Here is an 18,579-nt window from a genome sequence, read left to right as displayed (position 1 = left end):
TCGGATACTATTGATTACTAAAATCTAGAACTTTCCCTTTCTCATGATCCCCATGAATTCCAATATCCCAGGGATCACACAGAAGAGGCTTTTAAAATGCACCAAATGAGCCTACTGAAAAATAGCATTGTTGGCTCAGAACTTTCCTTAAACTTCAGGGAATACTTCACTTTTTTCATTTATCTAGATAGTGAGGACGATCTATGTTTCACTATTCACAGTGATGGACTGTCTAAGTTGTATGTTGTGCTAAAATTTCTGCCAAGTTGAACACAAACATCAACCTGCCCCCATATCACAGACATCCATAATGTAACTCTAGGATAGGGGTAAGCAAACTTCATTTTGTTAAGGGCCAGAGAGTAAATATTTTAGGTTTTGCAAGCCATATTGGCACAACTATTCAATTCTGCCACTGTGGCATGAAAGCAGTCATAGATGCAACATAAGTGAATTGGCATGGCTGTATTCCAATAAACCTTTATTTATAAAAATAGGAAGTAGGGCTGGGCATGGTGGCTCATGCCCATAAAATCCCAGCACTTTGTGAGATCAATGAGGGAGGACTGCTTGAGCCCAGGAGTTTAAGACCAGCCTGGGCAACATGGCAAGATCTTCATCTTTATAAAAAATAAAAAAATTAGTTGTGCATGGTGCCATACGCCTGTGGTCCCAGCTACTGGGGAGGCTGAAGTGGAAGGATCCCTTGAGCCCAGGAAGTTGAGGCTGCAGTGAGCTGTGTTTGTGCTGCTGCACTCCAGCCTGGGTAACAGAGCGAGACCTTGTCTCAAAAAAAAAAAAAAAAAAAAAAAAAAAAAGGAAGTGAAATATATTTGGCCCAGGAGATATATTTTGCTGAGCCCTGTACTAGAACTTCCCAGACTAAAAACATTCCCCAAACAACCCCCACATTTAGAAGGGCAAAACAAATGAGGACCATACTGGCTAGCAAATTCATGAGCCTGGACCTCAGACTCAATTCTTACAAAATCTGTTACTCTCCTGCCCCAACCTGAAACCATGAGATCCATTTCATAATGAGATTTCAAGATTGCCCACTTCCATGATTCACCCCATGGTTTACTATGTTCTTCAGGAATAGGACTTCTCAAAGTAAACAGTATTCCTATTTTATCTCTATGCAGTTATAATAATATTAACTTGCAGGTTCCAGGAGATCAGGGTTCCAGTTCTGGCACTGGCACTGAGTACTGGCGCCTGTTACTTTCCCTCCCTGCCTTAGTGAAAAGGACGGATTCAACAACCTCAGAATCCCTTCCAGCTCTAGCATTCTAAAGTCCTATTAGCTAGAAGGCTGTGGTCTCTGAATAGAATGGAGCCATGGAGCCATCCACAGTTTGCTCAAGAGTTTCTTGTGGAAAGAGCACAGGACCGGGAATCAGAAGAGCTGGAATCTTGTCCTAATTGTGTCACCGCATCCCTAGGTTTCTGTTTCCTCATCTGCACACTACAAAGGTTGACCTAGACCATCTCTAAGACCCCCTTCGACTGTAAGAGTACCTTATGACCAGTAAGCCCCTAGAGGCCATTTTAATCGAGTAGAGAGAGAGGAGACATCACCTAAACCAGAATTCTTCCTTTAGTTTTAACCTTAGCTGGTTAACTTTTTCTCTGAGCTGTGAGATTCGCAGATTTCCTGCACAGACTCCTCTGTGGTCCCTGACTCACTCTGTCTCTGGCCCCTTACAGGGATCCATGACAACATTGTTACAACTAGCTTGTCAAGTGCAGTGACATCTGCATTCCTGACATTCCAATCTGGAAATGGTCTTTTTATAGTCGGTGCGGTGGGAGGATACAGCAATGGATACAACGCAGACAGGATGAATTTAGAATTGCAAACTGGGTGGAATATGTTGTCCTTAATCTGAATAAAGCTCCTCTAGTCTGGGACTGTTTCCCCAACAATTCCGTCAAGTCTCTCGTTAGTTCCAAGAAGAGGAGGGTAAAGAGACAGCGTAATGACCTCACTTCCACACCCGCCAGCACCCTCTGATAATGAGCTTGTCCATGTGGGACCTGCCCTGTGTTGCCTCCCATGATACATGATAAGTTGGAATCCACCCCAAGAATCAGCTGTGTCAGCTGCAAAGTATCCAAGGGCTGGAGCTGAGTTAAGGGTTGGGGCCCGGCCACTTCAGTCTTAGTATTCAAAAAGTTCTTTTGATAAGAGGAGCAGCCTCTTTGCTTGCCCCTTAATCTCTGTTGTTTGGCATCTTTGAGAAGCGACAACCTCTTTTTTCCAGATTCATGTGCCAGACTTGTTCTTTTACTTTCAGGAGGCCTCCTTGCAGCGAGTTGGTGGTTGTGTTGTCCAAGGTTAGGGCCCTTCATGTTGGAAAAAACTGATACTTAAGCTTCCACATTTTAAGACATTACTTTGAATATATTTTAAAGGGAGTAGAAGGGAAAGACTATTTTAATAAAGCATTCCAAACCCCAGGATAACACAGCCCCAGCAATACTGACTGCCCCATGGAGAGAACCAACACAAACCAAGATGCTACCGAATTGCTCTATTCTTCATACCAGAAGGCCTGTTTTTCCCCTCTGTGTACTGAGAGCTACTTTCTTTAGTAGTGTCACCAGTACCCCTGTTAATTCTAAGCCTGCAAGCTCAGGGCTATCCAAGTTTGGTGACCCCCAAATCCCCTTAACATACTAACTCCTGCATAATGCACAGATCACAGAAAACTAACAGATGCTCACATCTGCCTCTCATCCTTCTGGCTGGATCAAACTGAGCCAGCTCCTTCTCAACATAGTACAGGACCTTCATGGAGTCTCTCTCTTTGTCAGTCTGGATCCGGTAACCTTTGCGAACTGTTGAGAAAAGCACAAGAAGGTGAGCTGAAAAAGGAAAATATCAGGAGAAGGAGGCCTCCATTTATTTTACCAAGTAAAAAATAGGGTTTCTAATTATAACAACTCTTGTTGAAATCACCCAGAAATAACAATCTATATTTATACATATGGGACCATATCTGTGATCCCCTTTATCAGATGGCGCCACTGGAATGGAGGACCTAAAGGTCAACAACAAAATTCCATTACAGTCTATTTTTAGTCATTTGTTAACCTCTGCTTCCTATCTGTTGACCTCCTACAGCTCCACGTAGCGCTCATCTTCTCAATGCTTTTGCGTTCCATTGGAGGAGTGTATTCACACTAAAAAAAGACCACTTTCTAGATTGAGGACATGTGTCACTTTACTGTCTGAGGATCCCAACTTCACTTTGTGGGAGCACAGGTAACTTACAGATACTCAAACATCAAGGACTTTGACAAAGTTGGCCTGAAAGCTTTTAGTTGCCCAGAAGATAGTGCAAAAAAACTCCTTAAACTGAGTTGTGTATAAGAACTAGTATTAACTTCTAGACCATATACATAGTAGTACAAAACAAAATTCAAACTATGTGGATTTTTAATTATGGTTCCATTTTATTTCTTCAGCATTTTCCTTTTAGAAAAAGGAATACTGTATTTTAGACATGATTAATTTGACCTGCTGCGATGTGGTTACAAGCAGCTGTTATTTTCAGGGCTTAATAAAAAACAAAACTAAAGCAGGAGAGAGAACAACATCTCCTACATCCCTATCACTCATATTGTCAGAGACAAAGGCTGTTTAAGCCCCATATCACTTAAGTATCAGTCTAGCCCAATACCAGCCCCAAGAGTGATAGATACCAGTGGGCCTAATGCACAGATAAGAGAAAGAGGAAAAAAACGAAAGAGAGAAGGGAATGATGGGATGGGTATTGAAAAACAATGGTAATTAGTCAGTACTTACTGGGCACTGAAAATGTGCTAGGTACTGTGCTAAATGCTTTACATGGACATTTGTTCCTCAGAACCACCTGAAACAGTACTATTATCAGCCACATTTTATGTTTGAGAAAATTTTGGGTCAGAGGGGTTTCATAACTTGCCCAGGAAAAATTTAGCAGTGCCAGGGCTGGAACCATGTAGTCTGATGGAAGCTTAACCATATTTGGGCATCTTGCCTCTCTAGAGTCTAGGAAGAGAGGTAGTAAGAAGAGAAAGGTGAGAAAGACAATGAAGGAAAGCCCAGAGTAAGCAATGCTTTAGCTATGCCATGGCTTGTATGGTCTGCACAGCATGGTCCTATCTTCCAGCTATTTAGGACTTTTCAATGGGATGTAAGCTAGTGACCTAACTCCAACATTCCCTGTTCCCAAAGTGGGGCAAACACCATAAAGAAACCATATGACTGCATGTAAATCCAGAGAAAACCCTGCTGTCTAGTGTCTGGCCACGTTACCCTGGCTGCGGACAAAGCCCTCCCACACAAGCTATTTACATGGAAGATTAAAATATAAAATTCCAAACCACTCTAATTGTAGTCCAAGCACTAAAAACAGAAGTCACCCACACACCCATTTGCAGGTGCACTGATTTTCTATATGAGAATATACTGGGCAGTCCACATTCATCTCAAATTGTGGAATTACTTAGAAAAAAAAATTAATGAATCTCAGTACACACTTTTTAGTGGCACTTTCAGAGGTTAGATCCATAATCCTTGCATGGAAGCAATGATTAGCAGAAATACTTTTATTTATCAAGCTAAACATTCTTCCATCTCTACAGAGGCATTTACTGAGTTGTACAGACAGTTCAATTAAAATGCAATTATCCCACGGAACTGCTATGTTTGTTCTGGAGGCAGTTATGTCTGATGGATGAGGCTCTGGTCTGGGAAGTGAGGAACTGGGCATCATGTAGGCATGCTGTGCTATTTATTGAGGGGCCTCAAAGAAATGGTGAACTATCTAGGACTCAGTTTTCATGTCTATAAAATGCAATGAATACTTCCCAACCTTTAAATAATCTCTTAATGATGAGAGGACAACTAAGACTAAATCAGTGGAGCACTTTGGGTTCTCTGTCATTATCAGGAGCTGCTCAAATACTGCCTCAGCCAAAGGGCTTTCTTTGATTCTCATAGCTTGAAAAGTTCTCTCTCTCGCTAACTTACAAATTATTCAGTTTGAATTTTATTATGGCCCTTAATATATTCTAGTTTGTTTCAAGTTATCTGTATAAATGTCCAATTTTCTCAAAGATTCTTGAAGGAAAAGAATCCTTATGGTTCTAGATCTCCATGTGCCTAAAACCATGCCTTACACATAGTGGGGAACTTAAAAAATGTTCGTTGCGCTGCTGTCAGCCTGGGAATCGGGGCAGGGTTAATGGTTTCTTTGAAAAGTGCATTTTCAGTAGAGTTTTCCTCTCTAGACTGCAAACTTCCTGAGAGCAAGGACTAGGTTCACTTCTGTATCCCTAGCACCCAGCATAGAGCCTGGCACATTGTAGACATTTGAAATATGTGTGTTTGTAATGAATGAAGGAATGAGTGAATGAATGAGGAGAAACTGGGGATAGAAATCATAAGAGATCATAACACATAGCAGATGAGGCCATATGGGTCGTTTATTGGAGAATTTTGACCAGGAAGGGAAAGGCTTGGATCGTAGAAAAGTTTAGATAAGTATCATGATGAGGATGATGATGAATTATTTTTTAAGGAAAACTAGCAGGTCTGTAGGCATTATGAAAAGGGCCTACCCTACCTGCAGCTGTGGTTTTATCAAGGTGTTCTAATTTGTGAAGCACTGTTATGGTAAACATTCAGTGATACTGAGCTAGAGGTAATGGGGGAGGGGGCCCATAAAGTTGTTGCTACAGGGAACAATGTACCAGCTGTGCCCTGGTGGAGAGAGACGGTCGGTGAGAGATGGCTGCTACCCTGAGAAGCAGCTGGAGGATCCTCAGTTAACTGCCACTTGGACTACAGCATAGTTTTCTATGTCATTATAACAAATTACACTCCTCATTATGATACAGATTTGATTGTGTATGCAGAGGTTATCATGTCCCTGAAAAGTTACAGTAACCATTTATAGCCTCAAATGAAGATGATGGTTTTGCCTTCAGTACTGGCATTATAAGGAAACTCCACTGTACCAGATACTTTCAGCCTTGACTTCTTAGTCACAGCAGCCATGACTTCAGAAATCTAAATTCCTCTAATTTGTCAAAAAAGACGGAGGCAAAGTATTGATCTTGTGACTTTAGGAGTATCATCCATTTGGTTTCAGTAGTTAAAAACCTGGGCAACCCTCCTTTTAAAAGCTATTGGACTTTTTAAAAAATGATAAGCTACAAGTTCAAATACACTAAACTATTCTCTGATCCTGGTAGAATCTGGCTCTATGTCACATATATTCTGAGGAGCATATGAAACACCAGAAAACCTTTCCTGGTCCCTCCTCTCCAAGGATGAGATTTTCCTTTCTGAGCTGGCATCATGGATCAATCTTATAATATACTGCCTTGTATTACTTACTCTTTTATTTCCACTTACAAGCCCCAGCAACCACCTGGTAGACTGTAAATTCCTTGTGGGCAGGTAAAATTTGTAGGCATTCATTAAATTTTTCTTGATTTGAAAGCAAATAGCATGGTGTCAAATTGATTTTTGTCTGTAATTTGTCTGAAGATCAGAGAACTCTCTGGGACACATGGTGATGTTTTAACAAGAAATGTCCTAGAGTATTTAACAAGAAATGTCCTAGACTATTGGCCAAAGTTCAGCATATTTGGAAAATGACTTTTTTTAACCAGTGATGTTTCAGTTTAAGATCGATGGATGATTTATCTGTTTTCAAGTTCAGTCTGGCCCAAGTCCTGTGGTTGCTGTGGCTCTTCATACATACTTCACCTCCTCTAATTTATTAGCCTTGCCAACTTCAATTTTACCGGAGAGGGGATATTGGGATATTCACTTTGATGCCAAACTACAATTTTAAAAATTCTTATTGCTGAAGGATTTTCGCTGATACTTTTGACCCAATTAAGGCTTAGGAAGTTTTCAGCTAATTTCCCCATTACAGCCAAAATCCAACTTGTAAAACTTGCAAAAGAAGTCTCTGAGGCAGATACTCATGGATATAGCCTTGTTCTTCCTGTCCTATCTTAATAAGCTAAGTAAAGCTGTTTATGGATGATGGAACAGCTGCCAGATTCCACCCCCAAGGTGACAGCAGCTCAGCTGTGGGAGAAGTGATTCTTAAAATTTGCATATTCTCTGTGTACATACAGTAGGCATATATATAGATACACATCCTTATTAATTTTGAAAATGACATTTCAAAACCCTTCTTGCCTACTCAATTCTTTTGCATGAAGAATGGGTGGAGGACAGGTAGATGTGGAAACAAAATGGATTAGAGCAAAGCAGAGTAGCTGTGGAAGGACCAGGTGGGAGATAATTGTGTTAGGCAAGGTGGGAGGTAATGGCAGCAAGGACTAGGACAGTTTCAGTAGAGATGGAGGGAAAGAAACTAACTCAAGGTTATTTTGAGTTACAATCTAAAGGATTTGGTGATTGATGAGGGATGGAAGTGAGGGAGAAGGAAGCGATAAGGATGAAGTCTCTGCTTCTGGTTTGGGCTAAAAGGTGGACAACAATGCCATCCACTGAGATAAGATATGTAGAAGCTGGTTCAAAGTGCAGCAGCAGCAGATTAATTCAATTTCCTAGGGGCTGAGGTTGAAATGCCTACAAAACACCCAGGTGGAGAGATCCAGAAGACAGTTGGATATATGGTATTGAGGAGCAAAAGAGAGGCTGGAGATAATGATTAGAAGTCATCAGCATATAGATGATGACTGAAGCCACAGGAGTAAATAATGTTTCCCAGGGAGAGGACCTCAAACAAAACATCTGGAGGATGCACAGTGGAAGAACACCCAGCATACACAGAGATAGGTAAGAAAAATTACAAACTACAGTGCTGAGAAAGGCAAAGGAAGATGAGCGCCTCAGAGTGGCAAATGCTTTTGAGAAGTCAAGGGAAGTAATAACTGAAAAGCATCCATTAAATTTAGCAATCAGACAATCTTAGCAAGAGCTGGTTTCTGGAGTGGTGAAAGCAATAACAAGATGGAAGGGAGCTGGGAGTTGGTAACAGCAGAGGGAAAGGAAACATTTAATATTCAAAACTCTTTCAAGGAGTTTGGCTGTGAAGAAGAGTAAAGGGACAGGAAAGCAACATCTGAGGACCACAGGATTTTTGTGAATTGTTGTATTTTAATGGGAGAGACTTTAGCATATTTTGAATGCTGACAGGAAGGAGTCACTAAAGAAGAAATGAATGGAGATGTGAGGTGGGAACAGGGCGGAGTGTGGGTATTCAACAAAGAGAGAGCCTTGACAAAGCTGAAAGGGATGGATCCAGAGCAGCACAGAAGCAGGCAGTCTTCTTGCGTGGTAACAAGGTCTCAAGCAGCTGCTATGAAGAATGTGAGAAGGAACTAGAGTGCCTCTTACCTCTTCCATTCGGGAACCAACTGGCTATACTATATATAGTTCATCAAAGATGCCCTTTTCAACCACACAGTGTTCAAAAGACTATTGTGTACAAATGTAATCTGAAAAATTAGTGTTGTGAAATAATTACCCTAAAATTTAAGTAGCATATAAATATAAAATAGGCTAAATTGACATTTTTGTAAATTAACATTTCTTAACATTTGTAATGTTCTTTAAAGAATAATCTACATGGAACACTGGCATCAGCCACCTTGGCTAAAGGAGGACTAGCCAAACACCATCACTAACACTCCCCATGGGACCATGAGTACAGAAGTGTGCCTGGTGAGGATCATGAAGACTGTCCTGGCTCCACCAGCCAGACCATGACGGCATGGGCCAGACTAGCTGCGGTGACACTGATCACCACCCTTCCTCTTTTCCCTTGCTAACAGAACCCTGATTTTGTTCACTTCCGAAGTAAACAGTTGTTTAGGCCTAAGAGGTGAGTCTTGAGTAGTCCAAGCCAATTTTGTTTGTGAATGGGCATGAGCCCAATTCTTGCCGATAAAACTAAAAGGGAAAGTCTGCTGGAAAAGTTTTTCTCGCTCTTGAAAAGAGTGGTACAAGGAAGAGAATACCATTTTCAATCTCTGAATGTGCTTAATTACCCGGAACTATGCAGTCATCAAGAGATCATGAGGTGAGCCAGCTGAGGAGGACAGGGGATGTGCTCAGGATAACAGAACAAACAACAGAAGAAACTAGGTCCTTTAGGGCTGCTACCTGAACTGTTCTATTAACCAATCCTGGAACTACCTTACCTTGACATTTCTTGTTATGTGAAATAATATATTTTCCTATTTTAATGCCACTTCTAATTGCAATTGGTTAGTATGGCAGAATGAGACCAAAATGGTTGAACTGCAACGAAGAGAAACTGGGGAAAGATAGAAAACGAGAGAGAGCAAGTATTTGCTATTCTGTGAATATAAGAACAGTTTTGTTAGATAACTCATTAAATAAAAAATAAGGGGGAAAGGATTCTGGTGGGAAGAAAGATTAGAAAAAAGGCAAATAAAGAGTATAAGTTCCACTAATGTCTCTTTTGCCCACTTTATCTTTCATGGAAATGGACTACATTGTCTTTATTTCTCTAATTCCCTGTGTGTCACTGATCATTAACTTTTACTTCTCAGTCTGTGACTCATTCTGTATCAGATGTCAGAATTCTACTGATAGCTCCTGGGAGAGAAAAATACAAATCCTAATTACTCGCTGAGGATATCCACTCATTCTACAATCAGGCACTGGCAGCTCATTAGGTGGGCTAGATACCCTTCCTCACTTCACAATAGAGGCAGTCCAGGTACCTCCAGGGAAGAAATGTCTGTTTTACCAACCCTAGCGGCTCATCTACATCTAGGGATTTAAAAATCACCTTCTAAATGTATAGCACATACAATCCTAACCTTCGCTACCCTGTAATCCTGTTCAAATGCCTCCAGAAGAGCTATATTTTAATGCCCTCCAGCTCTCCACCCTACCCTGCCCCTCCACCTATACCTCCTACCTACCCCTGCCTATTAACCACAAGTTAATAGTGCCTCAAATGGGGGTAACCTTCAACTAAATCAGCTCTCCTTACCACTTATTTCAATTCCGTCTATGAGCTATGATCTAGACAACTTGGGGTCATCCTAAAGCCTCCTTTTCCTTCATTCCCCAGTATCTCATTATTTCTTTCAAAGTGTCTCAGCTTTACCCACACATTTCACTTCCATTGTCTCCATCATAATCTAGATGCTCACATATCTCAACCACTTCAACCACACCTTAGCTCATGTTCTCTGGCTCTACTGTCTCCCACTTGCCACTCCCTTTGTCATGGTACCACCTCTGCCCTCAGGAGTCTGCCCACAGTGGCTCTCACACCAAGTCCCAGATCTTCTGGAGGGGTTTCAAGGCCCTCCCCAATCTGGCTCCATCATATCCTTCTACCTTCTTCCAGTCAATTTGACAAACTGGACACTGTCACATACTCACACTGTGTTCTCCCAGCTCTGGGATTTCATCACGCTGACCTTCCCACTTCGGGTGCTCAGTATCCCCTGAATGTGCTTTCCTAAATCCTATTCATTCCTCTATGCCCAGCTCAAATTTCACCTCCTCCCTGAAGATTCTGTAACCAGTCCAGCTCTTTCTTCTTTGAACTGATGGTCTTTAGCATACTCTTTAGCATCTGATTGTCCTAATAAAGGTCCATTCTCTCCTTGACCAGGCCATGCTGCTTGTCAGAGAAACCATGTCCTACACTTCTTGCAGGCCCTCTCAGTACTAGTGGACTCCTGTAGGTAGGGAAGAAACAACTATTTGCTAACTGAATAATCAACATTCAAGGGATACCTTGTCTCTTTTCTTATAGTTTTAGTAATTGAGGAGCCTAGGGAGAAGGCAGGGGTCAGCAACGTCCTGTAGCCCTTGGAAAGCATGACATGTACCCCAAAAGATATCTGACATAGCTGGAAGGATCCCATTTCTGGAGTGGAGAAAACTATTTTCCAAAGACACATCACTGAACTGACTGTTCTTAACAACAAGGAACCACTATGGGGGCCCGAGAACAAGCATGGGGCAGGGCAGTCTGGAACTACATTTACCACTGTGGCTTCCTCCAGTGGAGTCACTTGGTGCCAAGGGAGGTGGATGCGGCTTGTCCATCAGCATGCCAGATGAGGGGGCTCCTCCCAAAGGGACAGAGGGGATGGAGTAAGGGCCAGGGACACCGGAGACAGAGGGAGGGTACCCGGCCTTTGCTGCTTTCCCTGCTTCATACACTGTGGAGGGAGATCAAGAGCAAGAGAGATTATGTTGTCCCACCCTCCACAACCCTCACACCAAAAATCCCTGAGGATGCACTTCAGGGAGTTCCTGTATGTGTGTATGTGCATGTGTGAGTGTTTGTTCTCCTAGAACTGAACTGATTAATCAGAATCACTGTCCCCCACTCCCTTGGACTCCTCCAGCTCCACCAAACAGCAACGACATAAGGAATTACTGTGTTCAGTACCTGGCAAGTAAGTAATTAAGTGGTTCTGGGAGCTGTCACAGCAGCATCCCCAGTGACGGCAGCAGCCCACTCTTCCCCACACTGTCTGGAGGCTGCCTCGGCCCCTCTGGAGGCAGCCTAGCACACGGACTGCCCAGGGCTGCTTCAAGGAGGATCCTGAACTTTGTCTTGAGAAGGAAAGCAAGCAATGGGCTTGCACATGGTCCCTGCTCTGTGATTTCAAAAGCAGGGCAAATAACTTGATTCTTCCTAGAAACTGCTTTATTCCTGAAGATACTAAAGATACCTCGTGTACCTCTCTCTTTCAAGACATGTTTGGTTTATGGAGGGGTACCAAACTTAATGTCTATATGGTCTTGGCCAGTAAGGTAAAAATTGTGACTCCTCAAATGAGAACTAGGCCCTATTGTAGCCCATGTCATCATGGGAGTACATAAAATAAATCTGTGGCAGGGTGGGTGCCCAAAGGCCACAGTTTGCACACTCTTCTTATATAAAAAGGAGGTTCTCTGCATGGGAAAGGAATGACCAGAGAAGGTTTCCTCTAGTTTGAATGCCTCAGGGAGAGGGAACAGCTTTACCCCACAACCGCACCACGCCAAACCTGTCCTTCCATTTTATCAATAGTGTCCATGAGAATTCCAAATGCATGGAGTGATAGGTATGGATAAGAATTGTGGACAGGTGTACGTAGGTGAACAGGCAAATGAGAATGGTCATCCCTGAGGCCAGGGGCATCCAGCGGAGAAGAGTCTGGAATGACCAGTCTTGGGGGTGGCAGGACAGGAGGTGGAGGAAGAACCCAGCGCACATAGCTGTCAGACACAGGTAGACATTTCTCTCGATTGCTCTGTCTCCCCACCGGTCACTGTACTCACAGGCTTGAGGGCAGCAGCAGGACTCTGGGCAGCATGGACAGCGGACATAGCAGCAGCAGCTGTGAGGGCAGCACTGGCACCAGCAGATCCCCACCAGGACGAAGAAGAGGAAGACGCCCAGGAGCACCAGGCCAACAAACACCCACTCTGGAAGGATGCACAAAGAAATCCACACTCGAGGCAGCCCACCTCCAGGGCAGGTGCACTCTGATTGGCATCTCCCAGTGAAAGGGGGAGAGGAGGGGGGACCTAGGGAAGAAAGCATCTCTTAACAGGAGACAGAGACCCAACACTCAAGAGGAACTCTGAGAGTGAGAAGTGCAGACCCTCAGTCCAGGGGAATGGAGAAGAGGGAAGAAGGTTTTCTACGTTACACTGGGCACATGTAATAACCGGCACAAAACAATGTGGGGATTTCAGAGTCCTATACTGGGGAAAGGATTTACACTACTGACTGTAGCATCAGAACCAGGATGGGACCAGAGCTGAAAGAATCCTGGCTGGGGGGAGGGAGAACCTTGTCTGTTGGGCTATGAAGTGGTGGGTTCTGTGAATACTTATTTTTTTTTTTTTGTCAAGTTAATCCTCTCTATAAAAGTCTAAGTCCTGAGGAAACGGTCTCTATGTCTAGGGGTCTAGATGTAGTTTATATTTAGGTGGTTCCAGGCCCCTTATGTAATGTATTCACCTGCTTTCCCTGCTGATTGCCCCTAGAACACCTTTCCTGTACTCAGCACCAGTGCTGAGATCCAAACCTTTTGCTTATACCAAGACAATAGTCCATGGCTAGAGAAAACTACAGACATGGCCTCCATAGAGAAGACACTGTCCCCATGAACAGATAATGAGTTTGGTTTGATCACACTCAAGCTGTCCATACTAGGCAGCCAACCTAGCCAAGGGCTCAAGTGGCTCTGAGCTTGGATAAATGGCAAGGCTGACATGTATATCTGGGTATGTTTGTTAACTCTGCCTCTTTCACAGCTCTGCCAGAAGCTGAATGTGAATTCCATTTCATTTGCCCATCCAAAAGATTAAAAGAAAGGAAACAAATTGCAAGTGGCTTAGATAAAAATGACTATGGCCCTCAGGTGACTTGTCGCAGCATCATACTTTAGAGACTTGGCTACAGGACCCAACTTCCCCCTGCAGACCTGGACAGACTGGGGAGAGCCATGCTTTCCTTTAAAACCAAAAAGACTAAAGAAATTCATTTTGGTTAAAAGCCATCTATCCCAAATCCCTTTGCAAATGAACCTCAAGCACACATTGTTTTTCTTAGATTTTGATTACTAAATATTCCTTCAATTAAATGGACATTCAGCTGGGAGCTTGAGAATATGATATTTTTATTAAATAATGGGTTGTATAATAATGGTTAACAAAATGACTTTGTTTAGAGGAAACAAACAACATGTTTCCTGAATGTCCCTCCTCACTAATCTTTCTGAAATACATTCTTAATTTGAATGGGAAGGCCTTGTGCCTGGCTGGAGTGGCCTGGAGAACATTCATGCCAAGGACAATCGATAGCAGAAGATTTGGCCTAAGCCTTAGTAACAACACAATAATGTAATGTAGCCTGAGATAGATATGAGCTCTTAGGTTTAGATGAGCTGTATGAAGTGGTGGCTACAACTTGGGTCAAGCAGTCAAGGATAAGATTGGAAAGTTATATGTGAGAAACAAAAGAATATTATCTGTGAAAGGATTCTTGGAATCAAAGGGAGGGAAATTTAGTCCTATATGGCCAGCTAGGAAAAACACAGTAACCCTTTCTTGAGACTGGGAGATGTAACAGCCTGGGAGATGTAACAGCTAGTTTCAAGCACTGCAATGTAACATTGTTTTTGTGATGAACAAATGCTTACAAATGGAGGGAATTCTGGATAAAGGGATTACAAAGAGGCATACATTTGTGTCCTTGGGAGCAACATCAGTAAAAAGAATGTCTGTGTTTGGGTTGGTCACCTAATGGAAAGGGACTAGAATTCATAGAAGAATAATTCATGAAGCTCAATGGTGAAGACTCTGGATGTTTTTAAAAATCTGAATTAAGCTAAAAACCAATACCCAGGGATATTCTGTATCTCTGTTGCTCTTAAAACTCTGGCAGAAACCCTCCAAGACAAGACTAAATCATCCCTTTTCCTACTGTTTGAGTTTGGATATGTTCTTCCCCACAGTTCATTCTTGCTCCTCTCTGTGCCTCCCTCAACTGCAGACCATAAAGGTGCACCAAACTGATGTTGGCTTGTCTAGGATGGTGGATTCAACTGAAGGTACATAAAAAGACAGAGATGCATATTTGTCCCAGATGTCCTTCACATATGGTCTGTGGACCTGTAGGGACTCAAAGGGACTAGTAAGTCCCTGAAATTGTATACAAAGTGATGTAGGTCTGCAAATGTGTATTTTTCAAGGGAGGAGGGGTACATAGCTTTCCTAAGGTTTGAAAAAAAGTTTGATGATGTTATAAAAGGCAATTCAGAGTAACATGGTTGTACAATAATGAATCGGTAAACATATAACTTAGGAAATAAGGAAGGCAGATAAATACTGATTCTATTAAAAATACTTTTACGTATATGGGTACAGCTGAAATACTGAAATGGGCATGGAGATTGCCAAAGAGCCTGCATGCCTGACACTGAAGGACTGGGTTGCCATCTCAGCCTATTTTTAATTATCATTATTCTTTTAAGGCCTAGTAACAGAAGAAATACAATTTAAAAGTCCTTCCAGTGGGTTTAGTTAATCCTGGAAAAGATCAGAGACATACAAACAAATGTGGAAATAAATTAAAGAAGCAATTAGCGACTAATGCAGAAGCAAAACAGATGGAGTAACAGCAAATCAAGCAAATAAAGAGTTAAATGACTGAATACCTGGCATAATCTCCACAGCAAAACTGGGCAAGAGATCAGCAAGCAGCCCTGTCCTGCCTAGAAGAAGTGGAAGGAAAAGAAGAAGGAAAGTGGTTATTCCAAAGGAAAACATAGCCTAAAGCCTGGTTCCAGTTGGTACCATCCATACGTGGGGCCATGAGTGCATGCTCTTTGTGGTATGAGAAGCACATCACCAAAGCTAGGCTGAGACAAGAGAATGACTTTCTCTCTCAATCTCTGGCAGCCATCTAAGTGAACTCTGCACCTAAACTAAGCGGAAGCAGAAACAGAACTTTCTCTCCAACTATTTATAGGAGGAGGAAATCTCTGCTTGAGCAGACTGACATACACTATCTCCATTCATTTATACATCCGTCTCCATACACTTCATTGGAAAGTCAAGCCCGTCTGTATCCAAATGTTCAATCTACATTTTCATACATCCATACACAGTCCTATGTCCATATAAAAACAAAAGTACATATTTGGTTTTAACTCAGAATTATCTCACTACATGATTCTATTTGTGGCCTAAAGATATTTCAATGATTAAAATTTTCATAGGCAAGGGAAAGATAAAACTAGATCAGTTACACATTCCTCTACACTCCTTCTGGCTTCTGAAATACACTGTACATATGTGGATGGTATGGCTTTTCCATATGGCACCCACAGCTGGCATTATATGGACCCAAGTGCCTTCTGCATAATATGGCAGAGAAACTTAAAAGCTGGAGTTGGAACAGGTGCCCCTCAGGGGCTCTGAGAAGCAAAGAGCTGTGCAGGAAACAAGAGGCTGGAAGATGTAAGAGAGCAGATTAGTCCATTTTAAAACTAGACTGATTTACAGAAAGACATGATGAATGCTTTCATCATGTTCTCATATCAAGGTGAAGTCCTGTTATGAACTTCTTCCCCTGATATTATATGCTCTACCACACTGAAGCCTTGCTAATAAACTAGTAGTACTGTAAACAACTAGCAAATTTCCCTCCTTTCAGACTTGTGATGATGGTGAAATGTCACTGTAGCACCTAAACATGCAACTAAATTCTACTTCATTTAGGTACCTGACATATACCTCTAGAACAGCACCATCCAACAGAAATATAATGCAAGCAATGTGGATAATTTTAGTTTTTCTAGGCAGTACAATAAAAAGTAAAAAGAAACAAAGGAAATTAATGTGATACTATTTTTAGCTTATGTAACTATCACCAAAATATTGCCATTTCAAGAACATAGTAGACACATGTTGCTATTGGACAGCACAGCTCTGGCAATCTGTTTCATGCATATAGATATGGCTCATTTATAAAACAACTCCTTCATATTAAAGTTTGTTGAGGTGCATTAGAGAAAAGGTTACTCATGTGTGTGGTTCATATTTTAAATCTGAAGTCATGGTTGGTCACTTGTCCCTTCCTCTATCAAGCCACCCACAGAAAAGAAGCTCTGACAAAGGTCAAAGAAAAAGGGGCTCCTCCAGGACACTAGAGGAGTATTCTGGAGCTGGGGCAAGATTTAGTGAGTGGAGTAGAAGGGTCTTTGCTCACTTTTTTTTGGCTCTCCTCAACTCTACAAGGCCAGTGTCGTAACATGTGTCCTAGTCTATGTGGGTGATGGTCCCATGTTTAAAAAAATAATGGGGACCAGAGTATATTCCAAGGTAAGGAAGTACCAGATGGGTGACTTAGGCCAACTCTGCTTTTGGCTTTGGCAAATACAGCTTCCTTTTTTCTGTCCTCCATCTCATGCAGCTGACATGGTAAGATGGCTCTGCTGCTTGCAAGGTCTCTTGGAAGGACAAGTAGGAGTCAAGTGGGACATTGGAAAAAGGTGTCTTCTCAGGCTAGTCTTTGACCTAAGCCTTCATAAAAGACTAAGAGGTGCCCCTAAGGCTTATGCAGTTCCCTAGCATAGGAAACTAGTACAGATTTGGGGCCAAAGTTTGAGAAAGTGATTAAGAGACAGCATGCATTGGTCTCCTCTGAGTGTTATCTATAAAAATATCTCTTGGAAACTCAACAAGGTAATAAACAGCTAGCCAAAGATTTGGGAATTTGGACTCCTGGAGATTTCTTAAAGACCAGGCAACAATCAATGATCAAGAAGTCAATATATACTGATTTTTAAAAATCCAGTTATCAGATATGTACTTGATGGTGGATTTTTATTGTGTTTTTTTCAATCTGCATAATTAGCACTTGTAAATATGTATCTTGGTGTATCTTGTAAAATCAGAAACTTTGTTAGTGTTTACTCTCCACTTCTCAAGACTACCAATGTTTTAAACATCTCTGGATATGCTATGGTCCAAATCATTACTTAAATTCATGATAGAAATGTCATTGATGATATAAGCTACCAATTTGTGGGCTCTCATAGCAAACTGACTGTGATAATTAACTATAAAAATTCATACATTCAAGGAGGATGTGGTGCTCATACATATTATATAAAGCATGTTATATTGGAAAATGCAGTGGACTGGGAGTCAGAGTACTTAGGGCAACTTTATCATTACCTCACTTGGTGATTACTCCAGGCAAATTACTTTCCCTTTCAGGGTCTCAGTTTTTTCATTAGTAAAATGAAGGGGTTGAATAGAGTAGTTTATAAACAGAAAGACCATCTATCTTAGTTTGTCTAGGACAGTTGTAGATTATGCCTATGGTCCAGGTGTAATTTTTAATAGCACCCCTTTTTACTCTCAAAGCATTCTAGTTTGGACAATTAATTATATGGTCATTCTACTTATATAACTTTTAGTTCCCAAATCTGATACTCGGTGATTGGAGTTAAAAACTCAAATGTCTATGGGGACCAGCAGGTAATACAAATGAGTACAGCTGGCCAGATGTAATACAACAGGGAGTAGCTAGAGATGTTATTAGGAGGCTGCTACTAGTCACCCCTAGCCACTTGTGCCCCCATAGAAATGTGTCTTCAGTGTTTCAGATCATCCTGTTTTTCAATATTTTCCAGGCCCCAGATTTTATGTGATATATCTTGATTTTCAAATGTTGGCAACCAATTATTTTTAAAACACTGGGTGAGCCATACACAATATGTCTGCAGGCTGTATAGAGCCCAGAAATCATGAGTTTGCAACCTCTGAAGGGTATACACACACAGATAAATTTATGGGATGGTAAAACACAAAGCTGCATTTCCCCACAGGCTGTTTAGGTTACCTTGAGGGTGTTCTAACATTATTTCCACACACAGAATGATAGTAAATACAAGATCTAGTCACCTATGTTCAAATTAAAATTGGAAACAATAGTATTACGCACCAAATTGCTAGCCTTTCTTACTTCTAGGGAGCTAGAATGGACATCATGGAAGAACAATGAAGGAACTTGCATTATTTTTTAC

At 41.7% G+C, this 18,579-nt stretch overlaps 1 protein-coding gene across 3 annotated transcripts in view; it reads right to left on the bottom strand.

The window, feature by feature from the left end:
• The window catches only part of ILDR2 (immunoglobulin like domain containing receptor 2), a 61,574-nt gene that overhangs the window by 11,059 nt on the left and 31,936 nt on the right, over positions 1 to 18,579 (bottom strand). The window contains exons 4-7 of one of the 3 annotated variants that reach the window (XM_050768458.1): positions 15,199 to 15,255; positions 12,311 to 12,457; positions 11,023 to 11,199; positions 2,731 to 2,844 (exon numbers count right to left, since the gene is read on the bottom strand). In XM_050768458.1, the coding sequence (XP_050624415.1) occupies positions 2,731 to 2,844; positions 11,023 to 11,199; positions 12,311 to 12,457; positions 15,199 to 15,255 (495 nt within the window). The remainder of the gene's footprint in view (positions 1 to 2,730; positions 2,845 to 11,022; positions 11,200 to 12,310; positions 12,458 to 15,198; positions 15,256 to 18,579) is intronic. The other 2 variants (XM_050768477.1, XM_050768468.1) reach the window with 2 other exon arrangements.

The sequence above is a fragment of the Macaca thibetana genome, chromosome 1 (assembly GCF_024542745.1).
Source record: "Macaca thibetana thibetana isolate TM-01 chromosome 1, ASM2454274v1, whole genome shotgun sequence".
Taxonomy (NCBI): domain Eukaryota; kingdom Metazoa; phylum Chordata; class Mammalia; order Primates; family Cercopithecidae; genus Macaca; species Macaca thibetana.
This window is presented reverse-complemented; position numbering and strand designations above follow the sequence as displayed.